Here is a 20,832-nt window from a genome sequence, read left to right as displayed (position 1 = left end):
TAGTTCACACAATCGCATCGTTAACAAAAAAAACTGAACATATATTTGTAATCTTAGCCGGCAAATTATTTATTTTTGATAGTAACCTTTAATTATATATAAATCAGATGAGCCAACGTCAAAGAAGTCTTAAAATGTATAACCAAGTTATAAATAAGTCCCAAATAGACGTAAAAGAAAAACATTTTAATAACAACTACTACGTTTCTGTTTTTGTGGTATAGGTAATTTCATAGTTTTTGTTATCGCCCTTCATTGTTCATTTTTGTCTTCATGTAGCTCTTCATGTCAATTTAACTTTTTATATTGCCACCAATAACTTGTTATATATTATTATGTGTTGGACATTACGTCATCAGTGTTAGCGTAATGATGTACCTAATCGACGATTTGTTTAAAGACAACCGAGGTCACAGGACACATTATTTAAAAATCTCCTAATCAGTTTTGCCACCATGTATTACCTATTGGATTATTTATTTCTACAGGGTTAACCAAAATTATGTACTTAGTTAAGTAAAATGGAATTAGAATAAATACTCATTCACTTAACTAAATCACGTTAGGAAAGAATTTACTGCCCATCTATCTCATCGCATCATTTGCTGAAGATTACGTCATTACGCCAAAACTAACGACGTAATGACCAACACATAATACATATTAATTAGTGACCATGCAACAATTAACATTAACGTATTTTAAGATTTTTTAAGTTGTGCGTTTTAGAAACGCTGTGTCTAGGTACACGCTAACGTGTACGCAAATAAAAAAGTTAGGTACACGCGAATTAAACTTCATCAAGCCAGTGACGTCATTATTTAGCGTGCTCAGTGACTTTATATTTTGGTACACGCTATTTTGATATGTTTAGTGTTTGTTGTTTCTTTGATAGAAAATATTTTTATTAAGGGAAGGGGAAGGGGAAGCAAAGCTATTCAGATGTTTCAAACTTAATTGTAATAAAACAATATGTATATAAAAGTATATATTCAGGTTAGCAAAATAAATATTAGTTAACATGATATATACAAAATACTACTAAAATAATTTTTATAAGTTAATTATACCAGTTTATATTGGTGTTTATTTTTGCTGTGGTGTTTATTTTTATTTATACAGCGAGTTGAACTTGTTACGATTTTCATAGAAAATTGGTTATAACTTTGTAAATACCCTGTATAACATAATAAACCTTTATATTTTTGGGATATGGAAGTTAAGAAGATTTCGAACATAAAATAAAATATAGGGTGTTCCATTTAAAAAACATAAGTTTGGTCTGCCAATACATTATCGAACGCCCTGTAACATTCTAACTAATTTTAGTAATTTTGTAACATGAACCTCAAAGTTTGCTAAATTTTTTGTTACTAACTTTTATTGCTATTACTATAGCGGATCTACTGAGCTTTATCACACTAATCAATCGCCCCGTATATTTTATCTTATTACTTCTGCTGCCCTTAATCACGAATTTTTGTCTCTTATCTTTTTCATACTGTTTTAGAATGTTGTTAAACTTATTAAAAGAACTCAGTAATTGTCCACACTCCATAGTTAATTTAAAAAAAAAACACTAAACAAGTAAGAAATAAGGAAACTCTTTACAAATCAATATTAAAGTGTAAACATAAGGCGATTAGACAAATTCTAACCACACTCTGACACTCGCCATACTTACAGATACTTAATACCACAGCATACACGCGGCTCAAATTAGCGTGTACCAAAAAACCCAGTCATAGTACACGCTAAATAATGACGTCACTGACTTGATGACGTTTAAGCGTGTACCTAACTTTTTTATTTGCGTACACGTTAGCGTGTACCTAGACACAGCGTTTTAGAAATAATGAATTTACTCCACACTTTTGCGACATACTGTATACGTATACAGAAATATTTTGATTCTCTTTTTTTCAGTCTGAAATATGTGTATACCTGCCTTTTGGTTTCTTTTATCGTTTCGTTTAATACAAGGCCAAACTGAAATATGCCAATTCCCAATTCTCTGAGATCTCTGATCAGGTAAAATAATATTGAATTCAAAGAATCGCCTCGAGAAGCAAAGTATGTATATCAAGTATAATTTTTTCAGAACTGTAGACACTAAATTCTCAGAAAAGATGAAGACTTGTTATTTTGCATCTTACAATGGCGTACTAGAAATTTCTTTATAGGGTTGAAGCACAGCTAATTGTAGGCACTGAAGAACTAAAAAGTATTTTGTTTACATGTAATATGTCACTTTTGGTGGTGATTTGAAGTCTTGTCGAGAAGTGTTCAAGCATTTAAAAAAATTTAAAGTGAAAGTAAATCGAATAAAATATCCCTTAAAAACATTATAACATATTTAAGATGACACCAAATATGCTATTCCATGGAGGAAATACCATGCTTTCTTTTTTTGAAATGAAATTCCAGCCTTATAAAAGACAAATAATTCGAAACCCAAAATATTTGAATATCTAAGTATTTTATCGCAAAAAATGCGTAGGTATGTACGTCATTATTGGTTTTTCACTGGATTTACAAATTCTTGACTTTATCTCAGTGTTAATATGTCGGTTGTCCATACCTATAGTGTGACTAAGGTATCTGCCAGTCTGTTTGCATGCCATTTATTTTTGTACTTGATCTCTGCTTTGCATTTGATTGGTTCTTTACTAATTACTATTGTTTTAGTTTTCTAAGTTGAGATTTTCATATTAAATCCTTTTACTCCTACATATATTAAATCTGTGGACTAGTCTTTGCAGAGTATCTTCATCTTGGGCTGTCAATATTGTGTCGTCTGCGTAACAGAGTCTCTTTTCTTCTTTATTTCCCTACTCCTACCCCTACTTTGTTGACACTTTTGATGATTTCATCCATGATAAAATCAAAGAGCATAAAGCTTAATGAGTCCCTCTGTTTTGATTCCGCTGCATATGTCATTAGGTTCTCTAAGATGTCCATCTACTCTGACTTCCATTTTGTTGTTTAGTAAATGGTTTAATTTAATAGTTTTTATGATATTTAGAGGAACTTCTCTATTATACAAAATATGAATTACCTACATCTTTCAGACTTTCTCTGTCAAATGCTTTCTTCAACTCAATTAGATACAGAAAGGGTGGTCTATTATCCTCTACAGATATAAATTATTAAATAGATGTAGATGACAAAATATCGACAACATCCTAGCAACCTTAGCGACAAGGTGTTCGTTATAACGTATTCAGATGTCTAAGAACTTTGTCTCCAATTTTGAAATTATACTAATCATATATCAAAAGATTTTACCTAATTTGATTGTGCCTATTACAAGGATAAGGCCGTACAAGGATAATCGATTCAGGACCTGTTTATTATTGTGATGATAAACTAAGATATTGACATGATTTAAACAGTGGCGGCTGATCAAAGGAGGCAAGGGAGGCTTAGCCTCCCCATAAATTTTTTACACACGCTAGACGTGTTTTGTTTACTTTGCTATTTACCTTTACGTTGGAGATATCGAAAAAATTATTTGAACAAGTTGTTCCAAATATTATTCTAACCCCACATACCAAATATCATGACAAAATTCGCACTTTTAGTTTTTTCGTTATTTGTAGTTAGGACCCTAAAATTAGTGGTCCGAGAACGAAAGCTGCCGGCTGGTCAGCCTCACTTCGGCAGCCTTTAAGGAGACCCGGTCTGCGTTTAAGCACACGCTGCCCGGAGATTTAGCAAGGGAGGCTGGCCGGCTTGCAGCCTCCGTTCTCTGGGCCACCAATTTAAGGGGCCTGACTACAAATAATGAAAAAACTAAAGTGCGAATTTTGTCATCAAATTTTGTGGTATGTGTGGTTAGAATAATATTTGGAGTAACTTGTTCAAATAACTTTTTTCCATATCTCTAACGCGAAGCAAAATATCAAAAATGTATGTTGTTTGCGGATTCGCGTTTAAAAAAATCATTTCAGTTGAGTATCTTAAAAAATGTGAACCTTCAACCTGTATGATAGTGCAAAACTTCAAATCTGTATTTATTTTGATAGCCACTGATAAAAAATGGTCAAAAACAAATAGGGCCTTAAATTACTTTTTTTTAATAGATATATAGATATATAGTTATAGCCTCCCCTATTGTAAAAATCACGAGCCGTCACCGGATTTAAAGTAAACTAATTATATGAGCCTAGTTTTAGGAAGAACGCATGAACTTCATACGTATTTATCAAACAGTTTTGTTCCTTGCAGATATTAAAAAAAAATAGCATATAAATAAAGTAAGAAATTTTACTGTCTAACTACAACTTACGTCTCCGTTAAACCTCTTGATAAAGAATTAAGTTTCTACATCTAGAAAGGATACACTCGCGATTCACTACTCCCATGGAATGAAATACATGAGTCAATGTTTCCTTTTTTAATATGTGATTTAAACTAATCAAGTGCCATTGAGATGTGTATTAAAATTGTTAAAATCTGTAGTATAAGATTTTTTTTAAAAAACAATTCAAAGTTTTATTTCCATAGAAATAAACACTTCTCTTGTGACCAATTTTTAGTTACGCCTGTATATGTAGTTTCTATCACTTGCAAACCACACGAAAAATGAATGAAAGAAAACACGAGGAAGTCTATATTTCAAATATGAGATACCTCTTAATTCCATCTGAGTATAGGGACCGAGATTTCGTTGTAATTTTTGCCTTGATGAATAGACAGAAAATACTTACTATTAGTGTCTTATTTCATTCATCGTGGTTTAGTTTGCAAGTAATAGAAACTTACCAGGCGTAACCATGCAAAAACTGGTCCCAAGAGAAGTGTTTATTTCTCCAGAAATAAAACTTTGAATTTCTTTAAGCAGATGTCGCTATAGCATCCACATCGAGTTATTTATTGTAATTCGACATTGGGTTAATGATTATTTTTCATTTCATTCAGAGGTAACCATATAATACCCCTTCGATGATCCCTAATAAGGGTGAAACGTACTTAAGGGCGTTTATGGTCCTCTCTGAACGAATTGAAATATAAGATGTCTCTTAATTTCATTTTTTGGGCAAAGTTTTAAACACTATGTAGGTATATTCTAAACATTTTAAATAAAAATCGATATGAGTTCGATATATCTGAAAAATTCATTATTCTTATTGAGATCCATTAAACAACTGAGAGTCATTAAAAGTTATTGGGAATCATTGAAGATCGTTGAGAATCATGTAGAATAATTGAGAATCATTGAGCGTAATTAAGAATCATTGAGCATCAATGGTAGATAATCATTGAAAATGATCGGAAGTTATTGAGAATCATTAAAATTACCGAAATCAATAGAAAATCATTGAATGTATCATTGTTCAGAATATTTAGTTATAGTCATTAAGTAGTTTTTTTATAACTTTGCGGTACTATATATTTTTACATTCTCAGTTTTATCTTCTATCAGTCACTGCATTGCTTTTCGATGTATGGTTTTCACACATATTCGTATTCTCGCTGTCTTTCCTGTTATTTACTGAATTAAAAGATACACCATGTTTTGTTTTAAGTCGGCGTATAAATTGGAGGTACATATTTCCTGATGTTTTTAAAAGTTTGCAGCAAAAATTGCAGCAAAAGTTTCTTAAACGACGTCCAAACATTGCTTTTGGGCGGTGAAATTTTTCTGTCTAGGTTTATTAGCTACAAAACAATATTCACATTGTGCCCAAGTACCTAATAATCAACTGAAAAAAGACAGGAAAAGAAACTCAATACTTAGAAACGCATCATATGGCATGAGCTCATTGAGCTCCACCTTGCACGGCTCACGATTTACTACGCGATCCAAAAATAAACCAAATTTGATCCTCTCACGATTCTGATTATATCGATTTGTAAAAAGAATTTACCGTTCGTATTTCATGAATGTCATAGCGTTTCATAGTTTACATGGAGCGTAGCTTTAGTAAATCGTGACTCACGTTCGTGAGTAATATATAACCAACGCTTGAAAACGAGAATGGTATAAAAATAAGAAAAAGTATCTAACGTCATATTTACTGTCGTGTTAAAAAAAATTTTTGCTCTTAATAAGTTTCCAACTTATGAAGAACAATAACCTATTAATTATTAAGTTGATTATTTAAGTCAAATTACCAAAACAGCTGGTAAAAATTCCGGTCAAACTGCAAATAGTAGGTATGTCTTAACGTTTTCATCGCTTCCTAGTGCATGCATTGTTACGTGAATAATTGAAGTTTAATATTCTAGTTTAACGGTGGCAGTCTATTTTCAAATATAGAAAATAAACATCTCTTGTATTTCATACATGAGAGTAAATCGCAGTGTAAATGAATTTGAGCTAAAACTTGATGTTAAAGTTGATGAACTTGAAGCTTGATGGAAATTGTAACAGCCTATTCAACAAATGTTTCATTAACGTTTATTTTTTATATTTACCAACATACATTTATTTGTTTCTCTCTTTTTGTTAACATTTTTTAAAGAATAAATAAATTTTGATCCATATTGTTTTCTTGTTATTATTTTTTTAAGTTAGGAAATAAAACATCAGAAGAAATAGAAATACAAAGAGATGTCCGACAAGGGAGTATACTTTCACCAACATTATTTAACATATACTCGGAAGACATATTAAGTAAGGCAATGGATGAACAAAACGCAGGCAGTACAATTAATGGCGTGATCATAAATAACCTGAGATACGCTGATGATACAGTTTTTTTAGCCGAATCACATGAAGACCTACAGATACTGCTTAATAAAGTGACCGCAGTAAGTGAAGAATATAGACTATCGCTCAACATAAGTAGACGAAATATATGATAACAAAGAAAACTCAGGACATTCGTGAGATATATATACAGAATCAGCCTATTGAAAGAGTAAGAGAATTTAAATACCTAAGTACAACCATTAATGAAAGCAATGACACCTTTCAAGAAACACAAATCACAATTGAACAGGCCAGAAGAACAGGTGGATGTACAGAAGACTACTGAAGATCTCGTGGGTATATTGAATAACCAACGTAGAGGTAATGAGACGTATGCAGTAAAGCATAATATGCGGTATGTATACATACTGTATGCAGTACGTAATATCTAATTCTCCAGGTCATTATGCAAGGAGAAATCCAGGGAAAAAATCCATAGAAAGGAGACGTAACTCATGGCCGAAGAACCTTAGGTAATGGTTTGGATGTAGTAACAGCGAAACATTTAGAACCGCGGTCTCAAAAGTAAAAATCGCTCTAATGATTGCCTTCCTTTGAAGCGGAGACGGCACCTACAGAAGAAGAAAGAAATAAAGTATCTATTTAACGTCGTTAACTTCTTGTAGCGATTGACGCACAACACAATAAAATTGAGTAAAAGCAAATAAAACGGCCATACAATGTTTTACTACTCTGTACGATAACTTGTACATATGTGAGAGTATGAATATACTTTCAGATGGTGTGGACTGTAGTTAGGGATTGCTAGTTTACTGGTTCAAGTGGGAGTATAAAGGTTTTATACAGACAATATTCATATGTATCATAAAGTCTTACCAAGTCATGAAATCTTGTCCGGAACACTGAAGCCGGTCACATACGAGATGACTGTTTCCGTATGACGTGCCTCGCGTTTTGACTGTTGCGAAATCGTGTATGGCGTCACTCCCGAATTAATGTTCGTGCACGTATTGCTATTGTTCGTTTCACCCCAAAAGAAAGGCTGGACCGTCAAGAGATGAGCGGTACCGACTTAATACGTCAAAAGATCGTGGCGAAGAGATTGCACCCTCACGTGTGAGTGGTACTTGTTGACCGTCGAACGGCTGATGAGAGAGAGGAGTAGAGAGATTGCACCCTCACGTGTTGCAAGAGGTACGAGAGAGAAGCTCACCCTACGGCGGGTGTCGGAGAAGAGAGATTCCCAATCGCAAATTGTCCAAATATTGTCTGTCTGTAAGGGTGAGGAGAGAGGGTAAGAAATAGGAGGGATGAAATGGTACTATTGAACAGGGCTGGCTTGAGATTTATTTAAATTAAGGGTTGTAATAAGAGATTTAATGTGGTTAAAAATATTAGAATATTTTTTGCATGTGAAAATTGAACATACTCAATGAAACAGATAAACGCTAACCCTCATTGCTGGTCTAAACAATCTACAAACATTTAGAGGTTCTTTATTTTCTATTTGTTCTCAGTTTTTTTTTTATTTGATATCAAATTATAAATCGCATAACAATTGATTTAGTATACTCTTTTGTTTGTTAATTTCTAGAATTTACCAAAGCCTTAGAAATCTAATATAGTTGATATTAGGTTATACTTTATTAGAAACCTAATATACTGTATTTCACGTTAAGAACGGAACGTTTGGCTTATGCAGGTCAGTGTTGCCAAAACTCTCAGGCACATTTTGCTACTAGACTGTCGATATACGATTCATTCTAATCAGACGGCGTGGCATCGGCGCGCTTCTTTCCACCATAAGAAATACATAGCTCTATCTGTGCAACGTTCCGTTCTTGACGTAAAACGCTCTATAAAGAGAATGTTTATGCCTGTTGATAAATATTTACTGAATGAAAATCGGTGTAGTTACAATCTCCAATTATTTTCAAAACTTGGAATCGGAAATGTAAAACGGTGGTTAGAAGCCTTCAGCTCAAAACATGTGCGTCGCAATCTAATGTTTCATTTTATTTTTTACTTTTTCGAATTAGAATCTCTAGGTATTTGTTTTTAATATTTAATGGTGACCGTTTGTCGTCCCTCCACCCTGAGCATCGCTTGACATCTCGTGGGGCCGTAAGATGGCTCTTACCGTCTCGAAGTACTTTTTGAAACCTAACTTCGTGTAGAGGCCCTTAGAGGCGTCGTTTTCAGGACGGATCACTACGAATGGCATGTAACCACGCTCTTTTACCTAAAAACAAACAAAAATTAATAATCATTAGTCAAAAAAGTCGGAAACTAAAAATTCGGCTTTCTATCATCTGCGCATTTTAATATACACACACCGGCAAAATTAGCCGAACACGTTAAAAATGGGACATGTTTGATGTCTCGTATTTCATAAACCAGTGGTCCGATTTGAGTGATTCTTTTAGTGTGTTATAGCCTTATTATTTAAGAATATCGGTGTAATAATATTGTTGCTAGACAGGTAAATGTCATTTTATACCGGGTGTAACAAGCATACTGTTTTTTTCTTAAAGTTCGGAACACCCTGTGGAATAATCCAGCGTATATAAAATATTAAAATTAAAACTCGATTGTAGAATTGTGCTTTCTCAACATTTTCTTTTTTGATTCATTTGCTTATGTTGGAAAATAAAAAAGTTATGTGCTTTAACAACTAACCATGTTTTTTATCAATAAATCCTCATAGTAGGGGAGAAAAGTATGGTAAATTTGCAATTACTCGAGCGTTCTTGGGACCTGGAGTGGATTGTGAAGAGTGGGTGCTACAACCAAAAAAGTTAAGTTAAGTTTTCCATAAAGTGTGGGACTCTTCATTTTTCAATTTAATTTTCCATTTCCACCAATCGTTTTTTCCGATTATAGCGCCATTTATCCATAATAGGAAAAAACGTTGCGAATAAAACTTGCTTATTTTTAGGTCAAGGATCCAAATCTGCAATAAAAATTGGGGGCTCCTATTTAATATTTTAATGTAACCCCCCACCCCACCTCCGTGGGGGGTTGTGTTTGGTGCCATTCGGTAGATTTTTGAAAAATATTGAATAGGTATATTTTGCAGTTTTACGATCTGATGTTCATTTCGAAAAATATCGCGGGGTCGTATTTATAATTTTTAATTTACCCCTCTCCGTGGGGTGTCACGAGCCCCCACGGAGGTGGGGTGGGGGATTTAATTTAAAATATTAAATAGGAGCCCCCAATTTTTATTGCAGATTTAGATTCTTTACGTAAAAATAAGCAACTTTTATTCGACATATTTTTTCGAATTATGGATAGACAGCGCTATAATCGGAGAAAAATGATTGTTTCAAATGGAACATTAAATTAAAAAATGAAAAGTCCCCCACTTTATGGAAAACTTAACTTAACCTTTTTCTGATTTTAGCACAACCTCTTCAAAATCCAATAGGTCCCCATAACGCTCGAGTAACTGAAAATTTAGTATACTTTCCTCCCCTACTATGAGGATTTATTGATGAAAAACATGGATAGCTGTTAACGTACATAACTTTTTTATTATCTCACATAAGTAAATGAATCGAAAAGGAAAATGATAAGCAAGCCTAAGTCTACAATCGAGTATTAATTCTAATATTTTACATATGCTAGAATATTCCACAGGGTGTTCCAAACTTTACGAAAAAAACACAGTATGATTGGTACACCCAGTATAAAATGGTATTTACCTGTCTAGTAACAATATTATTACAACGATATTCTTAAATAATAAGGCTATAACATACTGAAAGAATCACTCAAATCGGACCACTGGTTTATGAAATACGAGACATCAAACATGTCCCATTTTTAACGTGTTCGGCTAATTTTGCCGGTGTGTGTATGTAAATATCAGGCGGAACAAAGTGATGAATTAATCGACAAGGAAATTTATAATTGCATTCACGACTTGTCGTTCACCGTTATAATAATCTTTAGCGAACTAGTTCCTTTGTACCCACAAAAGTGAATAAAAATAAACTAAAAGTAAAAGATAATTAAGACTTGGTTTCAGAATAGGGCTTCCACGATGTGCTTATGCGCATTTCGATTTCATAAATCTCGTCAGAGCACCTCGTTTTAAAAATGAATAGCATAAATATATCATGAACACAATAATTACTAGTGTCAAAGCTCTAGGGGAATGGGGAGAATGAGACCCAGTGGGTAATGGGAGCCACTTTATTATTACGCATTGTCTTCTTCTTCTTCTTCTTCGTGCGACTAGGATTACTCCTGTTTTTCTGCCTCTTATTCTGTTTCAGTTGTTTTTGACTGTACATTGTCTTTCCACCTTTTCGGCGGCATTCCAACGGGTCTTCTGCTATACGGCTTGTTGTTTTTTTACAGATGTTAGCTTTAATAATCTATCTGGCCCCATTCGGTTTACATGTTCGTTCCAGTTTTTTTTGCTTGTTTTTATCCACCTGTAAATGTTTTGAATTTTGTATTGTTTGCGTATATTTATGTTGCTTTGTCCCTCTCTTAACCCATTAATGGCGAAGCATTGAAATAATTAGATTTTTCACAATTCAAGTTTATATACTTTATAAATAAAGGTGTAAGAACAATATTTTACTTAAAATTATAAACAATAATAATTGCAATATACAAAAAAATAATGTTTCGTTAACGAAACTTTGGCATAATATAGGTAGTAAATTGAAATTGATACATTTTATAGTGGGTAAATGAAATTTCTTAGTTTTATCAATTAAAAACTAAAGATATTGCTACAATAGTTAATTATATAAAATAAAATGATCACTTGGCAGTATGGTAGTATGGCAGTAGCGTCATTATGGCATCTCATTTTTTATGGAAAGCACTAAAACAGTCAGCGTTCAAGTGAACCTTGTATTTTCCGCACATATAAACAGAGTTAGTTTTGCAAAGTTTGCAACGCCGTCTACGTCCCTCCTCTTCGCGAACGATATTATGACCAATCTGGTCATATTGAATATCAGAAGGCAAACTTCCTTTAGAAGAACGATCTGCTGCTGGTGTGGATGGCGTTGGCTCTGGGTCTGATTTGAAGTCACCTTCTTCAGAAGCTGTTTTTACTGTAAATCTTTTTTCGTTCAGTATCAGTGACAAAACTAACGAAGAACGGAACTGCAATTGGGAGACTCGAGAGTTATTCGCAATGTTGTAACTTCTCCATGAATTTACAACTGTGCAATCTACAAGGTTCATAAACAAGGACTGTAGTTTGATACCAAATTATCTAGGAGACTTTGACCCCTTATAAATACCTTCGTCCCCCCGCACCATTCCGCCCCTGAAGATTTTACTTAGGTTGGTCACGATCTACCTATTCCCAAATTTTGGTGCTAATTTTTATATTCACCCCTGCCCCCAACCCTTCACCCCCCACGCAGCATTCCACCCTTGGAGATTTTTCTTAGTTACGTCATGACCTACTTATTCCCAAATTTTGGTGCACTATCTCTATCATGAACGTCACAAAAAAACTCTTATAATTTTTATATTTATCCCTGCCCCATCCATTTGTCCCCCACGCAGCGTTCCGCCCCTGGAGATTTTATTTATTTACGTAATGACTTACTTATTCCCAAAGTTTGATGCACTATCTCGATCATGAACGTCACAAAAAAAATAATAAAAACGGCGACTTTGACCCCTTAAAACTACCCTCGCCCCCCGCTCTGCTTTCCGCCCGTGTGGAGAAGTGACTAATTCAACATATCCCCGTATAGTTTGTCCATATTACTTATCACGAGCAAAATCCGCTTCCAGCTCTTGGACTATTAGTAGACTATCCGATATGGATCATAAATTCACGGATCCTGCCAAAGTTTCATAAACGAAACATTATCTTTAAAGCGTTATAAAATTTTATGAGTAGTCATATTTGAAATTATGTTTGGATAATATTATTCTACAATATCTAATTGAACAAGGAATGCTGGTTTGGTCGAATTTTAAATACCTTGTGATTTATTATGAGAGCTCAAACGGCACCGACAGATACTAGTAAATTTGGAGTGTTTTGTTTATTATTTCAAAAATTATGCAGCAGGTAATTGAGACCATTAAGATAAGAAACACGTCAATAAACTATCTATATAAAAGACCGATACATAAAATATAATAATCATCATATGAAAATCGTAGTAAAAAAATAATTAAAGAAATGTTTCGTTTTCGATACTTTGGCCATTAATGGGTTAATGATATGCCAGCTACTGATCTTATTACTTTCATTTTGATATTGTTGATTTGTTGTTTCGTCTTTCTTGTATCGGTTCCTTGTCTCCTCTGCATATGTTAGGATTGGACTACTGTTGTCTTGTACACTTTTATTTTGCTTTCCGTGGTAAGATATTTGTTTCTCCATATGGTTTCTCGAAGGCAACCACTTACTCTTGTTGCTTTTGCTGCTTGTCTTGTGATCTCTGTTCTTATATTCTTGTCACTAAGTAATCTCTACTCCTAGGTAACTGAATTTCATTATTTGTTCTACAACATTACGCATTGGAATGCCTTAATATCTGCTGAACGTATTCTACGCTTGATCTTATGCTGTGCTGGGCCATAAATATGGCGGTTATTTAAATCTGTTGGTTTTTCCGTTGACCAGAGTTTAATTCCGGCTTCCAATTTCCGAAGTCAAATTCATCACATCTGATTTTCCTATCAAATTATGCTGTTTTTATTTTAAACATCTTAAATAAAAAGTGTACTTTACAGTAATAGGGGCCACTCTGGCTCTCATTACCCAGTGAACCCTTTTTAAATTTATTTCAGACGCCCAGCACATGGAACAGAAAAACCGATAAGGTTCCGTGGACATCAGAACACCTCCAAAGGGGTTCAACGTTGGTGGCTAAGAGCGAGGCCCCACTAGTCCGTTACGCTGCGTTGCGTTGCAATGTCGCAACGGAACAACGCATCGGGACTTGGCGCCATTAGTGCGATGCATCGGGACGTGGCCCCATTAGTGCGATGCGCTGCGTCGCTTTGCGACGTCACAACGGAACAACGCATCGGGACGTGGCCCCATTAGTGTGATGCGCTGCGTTGCTTTGTGACGTCGCAACGGAACAATGCATCGGGACGAAGCCCCATCAGTGCGTTGTGCTACGTCACGTCGATTAGTTGCAATGTTTCAACGGATCGACGGACAAGGGTGTTCTTCGATGGCAGTGTCATCGCAAGGCAGGTGTGGCATACAATGCGTTGTTCGCAACAACGCAACGCACTAATGGAATAAAGATAAGAAAAGCAACCCTTAAAGTAATATTCGCTACCAAACATTCCAGAAAAGATTAAAGAAGGACAACTTACAATGTTCGGTACAATTAGGCAGACGGTCCTGTTTTACAATCGAACAAGAAAAATAATGGCTGCCCATCTATTTAAGCTTTTTAACATGTTTTATGGTTTTTCGAGCTGGCAATTTTGTGGACTTGTCTATAGATGCACGGAATATTTTTAAGATAAAGTATCGTTTTAATTCCCAGAAGCAGCTAGCTTCTCGAAACGAAATCCTACCATTAGTGTGGCCTCAATAGACAAAGAAATATCAGGTTTTAAATACACTGGATGTACAAAATAATACTCCCTAATATGACACCACCACAAGCCGATTCAGATTTGCCTCAACCCGGATGTTCAACATGGGATGACCAAACTACAGACAGAAGTAACACTTCATCAATTTCTGATATTATTCTATAAATTCTATTATTTTGTTTAAAATTCGTTTTGTTTAAAAAACTCATTAATATTCAGCTCATCGGGGTGCTACTGTTGGAGGTGTGAAATTAGATAAATAAGGGATCATTTCATAAAACAGGTACTCCACTATACTTTTAGTAAAAGTATACTAATTGAAAATTTCGCACCCCCTTCACCATGACACTGGTTAATGCTTTCTTTAGAAACCAATAAATTTACTTCTTCTATTGTATACAGCAGATGATAAAGAAAAGAGCGGGAAGATGACGAATCAATTATAGTTACCGTAAAAGAATTTTTGGATTTTTCGAATATATTTAGTAATAAATATAATCGAATATTGCTTACCAGTTTGGTCAGGTACTTAGCAAGAATCAGTCCATATCCCTTTCTCCTATACTCAGGTCGCGTTTGCATTGAAAACATGGCGCCGTAGTAAGACTGTACCATCCAAGCGGCCAAATCTCCATTAGCTGAAAATACCCCGTAACAAGGTAGCTTTTTGATAAGTTTTTCGAATACTTCAACACATTCCATGTGGTTGGCCGGGTACAAGTCGTGAATCATTTGAGCATGCTCGGGCGATAGCTGCATCATCTCCGCGTCCTCTGCGAAAACCCTACATACAAAAATCAATTATAAGTATGAAGTTATGTCAAGTAAAGAGTTTGAAATTGAAGAAAAAAATCACCTCTTTCCGGACTGTATAACGGGCACTCCACTAGAAGGTGTTGTATTGTTAGCGGGATCTCGCAAGTATACCACTCCAGTTGGGGATCTCGTGTCATCGGACGTCCATGCGTAAGGTGACTATAACCAAGCCGCAGTCGCGTAAATCACCTGAGAAAGACTATTGGTGGAACTATCAGACCATAGTTGAAAGACCGTTGGTTTCCACTGTCAGTAAAAATGGAACGATGAAAGACATAAAAGCTAAAGGGAAAATCAGAAGAGAAGGAATGCATTCGACTACTGTGCGTTTGTGGTAGAGCATCATAGACACACCGGAGGTCACGACTTCTAAGAGGGCAAATACACTCGGGAGTATCCTTTTACTTTGAATCCAACACATGTCTTTAGAAGCTTTTAGACCTTCAACAAAAAAAACCTAATCCTCTTCTCCTACATGTCGGTTTATAATGTTATCCGCCATTTTCCGGCTTTCAATCGCCACGTCGTCCGGTTGTTCCAACAAAGGTCCTCTTCTATGTTTCTTTCTCTGAGCTCTTGGTCTGTTCCTTCGCTCCCCTTTTTCTTGGTTTCCCTCGTTTTCTCTTTCTTTCTGGGTGCCACTTTAGTATTTTCTTTGGTATTCGTTGTTCATCCATTTTTTGTATATGTCCGAACCCGATAGGTTGTTTTGTTGATAAGTCATCAGTAATTGTTCGTTTGATTCCCATTATTTCTCTAATGCATTCGTTGGTAATCATTTCTCTTCTAGATCTTCCTGCTGTTCTTTTCCCAAAATCCATGTTCGTTGCTCTCAGCGTTACCAGTGTTATTTCTTTCAGTGGTCATACCTCACAGCTGTATAGAGTGATACTTTTCACTATAGTCTCATATACCCTCTTTTTATTTTATTTGCTGATAGATTGGTACCCTGTCTAACATTGTGGTGGTTTTACTAACTGACGTATTTCTTTCTCTTACGAAAGCTAACCCACTCTGAGACAATTCTGACAAGAAACTGTGGGCGCCGAACTGTATATACAAAGATGGTTATCAATATTAGTAAATTTTGATACAACCTACAATCAAAATAAATACAAAAATAGTAAAAAAATAATAAATAATAAAAGAAAATAATCAAAAAGTATTTATTTCCTAATGAAACCAATACAGTGTAATGCAAATGTATGGAATAAATTCATTATTTTAAATAAACGACAACTTTTAAAAAAATCTCCTCCAGAGAGTATAGAATCAGAACAGAGGAAATATGGAACAGAATGGAATACCAGATCACAGGTTTCCGAAAAGAATATTGGAAGGAAGAAGACGGAGAGGGAGAACTGCTAAGAGATGAAAAACAGAGTAAATGCTATTATACCCCAGGCTGTGGGTGAAAAATAGGTCGATTTCAGGATATAATTCAGGAATTTTTGAAACCCATCAGGTGTTGTAAAGGACGATGCCAGGAATAACTTCTACTTAAATGTAACCAAAAATATTGTGCGCTTTGTTTTTAATTGCGATTTTCATTTGTTAAATTTGCCATTTTTAATGATTTTTAATTTTGCAGCTTAGGATATTGATTTTAGAGAAAAACTGTTTAATAAAAAGTTGTAGTAAATTAAAAAACCTACAATTTGAGGTATGGTAGGTTTAATTTAGTTAATTGGTTATTGCAAAACAGCCTGCGAAAGGTCCAAAATGGCCGTTTTTTACAATTGGATTATTTATTGTACAAATATTTTTTTTTTATTTTTTGAAGCTTTAAAATGAAGATCTTTCAATTCCAAACATAAAAAAAAATTGTAAAGCCAGATTAACGAATTTATTGCTTAGATATTATAAATTGTTTATCCCAAGAGGTCAAATGTCGAAGGCTATAACTTTTTGAAAAAAAATCGTAGAGAGTTGGTGAAATATCCAATCTCCTTCTAAAGAGGTATGTTTTCATATTCTGATGTAAATAAATGCGTAAAACATTTTTAAACCTCTAATTTTTGGGTTTGAAAATAAGGGGGCAATTTCGTTATAAACCTTTAGAGCTGAAGCGGCTCTGTACATCCTATGAGTTTTTAACTTACAGATTATTGTTGCTGAAGATGAAACGAAGGTTTATAAAAAAATAAAAAATTTCTACGACCAACTGAAGCCGAGATAATTTTTGGGTTTGAAAATAAGGGGGCAAATTTCGTTATAAACATTTAGAGCTGAAGCGGCCCTGTACATCCTATGAATTTCTAACTTACAGATTATTGTTGCTGAAGACAAAACGAAGATTTATAAAAAGATAAAAATTTTCTACAACCAACTGAAGCCGAAATAATTGTTTTTTTTTTTCTTAAATCGTGGTATAATAATATAATCGTGCCTTTATTTATAACAATTAACAAATTATTTTACAGTCATTGACTAAAGAGAGACTTATATTATCTTAAAATAAAAATTATTATAAAATATAATTACATTTAATTATTAAAAATTATTTTTAAAGTCGGTGCTTTTGCGAGCGGCCGAATTTTGCAAATAGCCCGGCTCGCTTCAAATCCGCGCGCTCGGAAAATTTTTACGTAACTTGTATTAAATTTTGACAGAAAACAATTTAATAATATTACCATTATAATATACAGTCTATTTACCACTGTATTTGTTTTTCTTGATAAACTTTTATATGTGAAATTTAATTTCTGAAGAAATAATATTAAAAAATGATACATATATATGAAATATATACCTATATTTTTAATTTTTTCATTGTTATACAGGGTGTCCCGAAAAAATTGGTCATACATTATACCACAGATTCTGGGGTCAAAAATAGGTTGATTGAACCTCACTTACCTATATACAATAGTGCACACAAAAAAAGTTACAGCCCTTTGAAGTTACAAAATGAAAATCGATTTTTTTTCATATATCGAAAACTCTCAGAGATTTTTTATTGAAAATTGACATGTGGCATTTTTACGACAGCAATATCTTAAAAAAAAATTAAGTAAAATGTGTGCACCCCATACAAATTTTATGGGGGTTTTGTTCCCTTAAACCCCCCCAAACTTTTGTGTACGTTCCAATTAAATTATTATTGTGGCACTATTAGTTAAACACATTATTTTTAAAACTTTTTGCCTCTTAGTACTTTTTCGATAAGCCAGTGTTTATCGAGATATTTTGAATATTTGTCGAATCCACCACATATTTGTATATGGTTAAGTACGGTTATTGAGACCTGTTAATAATCGGAAAATTTATTTATAATTTACATTTTTAGGTATATTTTGAAAAAGAAGCTACATCTCGATAAAAGGTGACTTATGAACAAAAGACTAAGAGACAAAAGTTTTAAAAACACTGTGTTTAACTAGTGGTACCACAATAATAGTTTAATTGGAACGTACACAAACATTAGGGGGGTTTAAAGGAACAAAACCCCCATAAAATTTTTACGTAAATATATTGAAAAAGAAGCCGCATCTCAATAAAAACTGGCTTATCGAAAAAATACTAAGAGGCAAAAAAGTTTTAAAAACGTTGTGTTTAACTAATGGTACCACAATAATGAATTAATTGGAACGTACACAAAAGTTTGGGGGGGTTTAAGGGAACAAAATCCCCATAAATTTTTTATGGGGTGGACAAATTTCACTATAATTTTGTTTTAAGATGTTCCTGACATAAGAATTATACATGTCCATCTTCAATAAAAAATCTCTAATAGTTTTCGATATATTGAAAAAAATCGATTTTCATTTTGTAACTTCAAAGGGCTGTAACTTTTTTTGTGAGCACATTTGTACTAAGGTAAGTTAGGTTCAATCGAACTATTTTTGACCCCAGAATGTGTGGTATAATTTATGACCATTCTTTTCGGGACACCCTGTATAATTATAATAATAATAATGTTACTTCTTACTATAATATACAATATTAAACTTGTTCTTCTTGTAGTGACTATTCGTTTTGGATTTCACATATAAAAGTTTATCAAGAAAAACAAATACAGTGGTAAATAGACTGTATATTATAATGGTAATATTATTAAATGGTTTTCTATCAAAATTTAATACAAGTTACGTAAAAATTTTCCGAGCGCGCGGATTTGAAGCGAGCCGGCGATTTGCAAAATTCGGCCGCTTGTAAGAGCACCGATTTTAAAAATAATTTTTAATAATTAAATATAATTATATTTTATGATAATTTTTGTTTTAAAATAATATAAGTCTTTCTTTAGTCAATGACTGTAAAATAATTTCTTAATTGTTATAAAGGCACTACGATTTAAGAAAAAAAAAACAATTATCTCGGCTTCAGTTGGTTGTAGAAAATTTTTATTTTTTATAAATCTTCGTTTTGTATTCAGCAACAATAATCTGTAAGTTAGAAACTCATAGGATGTACAGGGCCGCTTCAGCTTTAAATGTTTATAACGAAATTTGCCCCCTTATTTTCAAACCCAAAAATTATCTCGGCTTCACTTGGTCGTAGAAATTTTTTATTTTTTTTATAAATCTTCGTTTCATCTTTAGCAACAATAATCTGTAAGTTAAAAACTCATAGGATGTACAGGGCCGCTTCAGCTCTAAATGTTTATAACGAAATTTGCCCCCTTATTTTCAAACCCAAAAATTAGAGGTTTAAAAATGTTTTACGCATTTATTTACATCAGAATATGAAAACATACCTCTTTAGAAGGAGATTGGATGTTTCACCAACTCTCTACGATTTTTTTTTTTTCAAAAAGTTATAGCCTTCGACGTTTGACCTCTTGGGATAAACAATTTATAATATCTAAGCAACAAATTCGTTAATCTGGCTTTACAATTTTTGTTTATGTTTGGAATTGAAAGATCTTCATTTTAAAGCTTCAAAAAATAAAAAAAAAATTATTTGTACAATAAATAATGCAATTGTAAAAAACGGCCATTTTGGACCTTTCGCAGGCTGTTTTGCAATAACCAATTAACTAAATTAAACCTACCATACCTCAAATTGTAGATTTTTTAATTTACTACAATTTTCTATTAAAAAGTTTTTCTCTAAAATCAATATCCTAAGCTGCAAAATTAAAAATCATTAAAAATTGCAAATTTAACAAATGAAAATCGCAATAAAAAAAAGCGCATAATATTCTTGGTTACATTTTAGTAGAAGTTATTCCTGGCATCGTCCTTTACAACACCTGATAGGTTTCAAAAATTCCTGAATTATATCACGTTTTTTCACCCACAGCCTGGGGTATTATAGATAGAGATCTTCTGCTTTTTGGTATTTTTGAGAGAAAAATTCTTAGAAAGATTTTTGGGGCTGTAAATGAAAATGGGCTATGGCGTCGAAGATACAACTTTGAACTATATCGGTTATAATACCGAATCAAATATTGTGAAATTCGTTAAAGTGCAGAGACTTAAATGGGCTGGACACATTGCTAGGATGTCAGATAACGAGTACACGGAGAGATTGACGTTTCGAAAACCAGACGGTACAAGAAGTAGAGGACGACCACGAAGAGGATGGATTGATGATGTGGAAGAAGACCTAAAGATTCTAGGGGTCAGAAGAGATGAAGTTGCCAGGAATCGACAGGAGTGGCGACTTTTTTGCAAGCAGGCCAAGATCCACAACGGATTGTCGAGCCACTTATGATGATGATGAGATAGAGACCTCAGAGAAGGTGACTGGGGGAAATGAGTACTATGGAGGACGAAAACGGCGAACTCATAATAGACCAGGGCGCATCTGTAAAAATATTAGTACATTTGGATGTTGAGAGGTGACTCATA

General features: G+C 33.8%; 1 protein-coding gene across 1 annotated transcript in view; it reads right to left on the bottom strand.

The window, feature by feature from the left end:
- Window positions 1-1,807: 1,807 nt before the first annotated feature.
- LOC114334936 (uncharacterized) overlaps window positions 1,808-20,832 on the bottom strand; it is a 176,621-nt gene continuing 157,596 nt past the window's right edge. The window contains exons 5-6 of the mRNA XM_028285072.2: window positions 14,732-15,002; window positions 1,808-8,903 (exon numbers count right to left, since the gene is read on the bottom strand). Of these exons, the coding sequence (XP_028140873.1) occupies window positions 8,727-8,903; window positions 14,732-15,002 (448 nt within the window). The 3' untranslated portion in view covers window positions 1,808-8,726. The remainder of the gene's footprint in view (window positions 8,904-14,731; window positions 15,003-20,832) is intronic.

The sequence above is a fragment of the Diabrotica virgifera genome, chromosome 7, assembly GCF_917563875.1.
Source record: "Diabrotica virgifera virgifera chromosome 7, PGI_DIABVI_V3a".
NCBI lineage: Eukaryota > Metazoa > Arthropoda > Insecta > Coleoptera > Chrysomelidae > Diabrotica > Diabrotica virgifera.
This window is presented reverse-complemented; position numbering and strand designations above follow the sequence as displayed.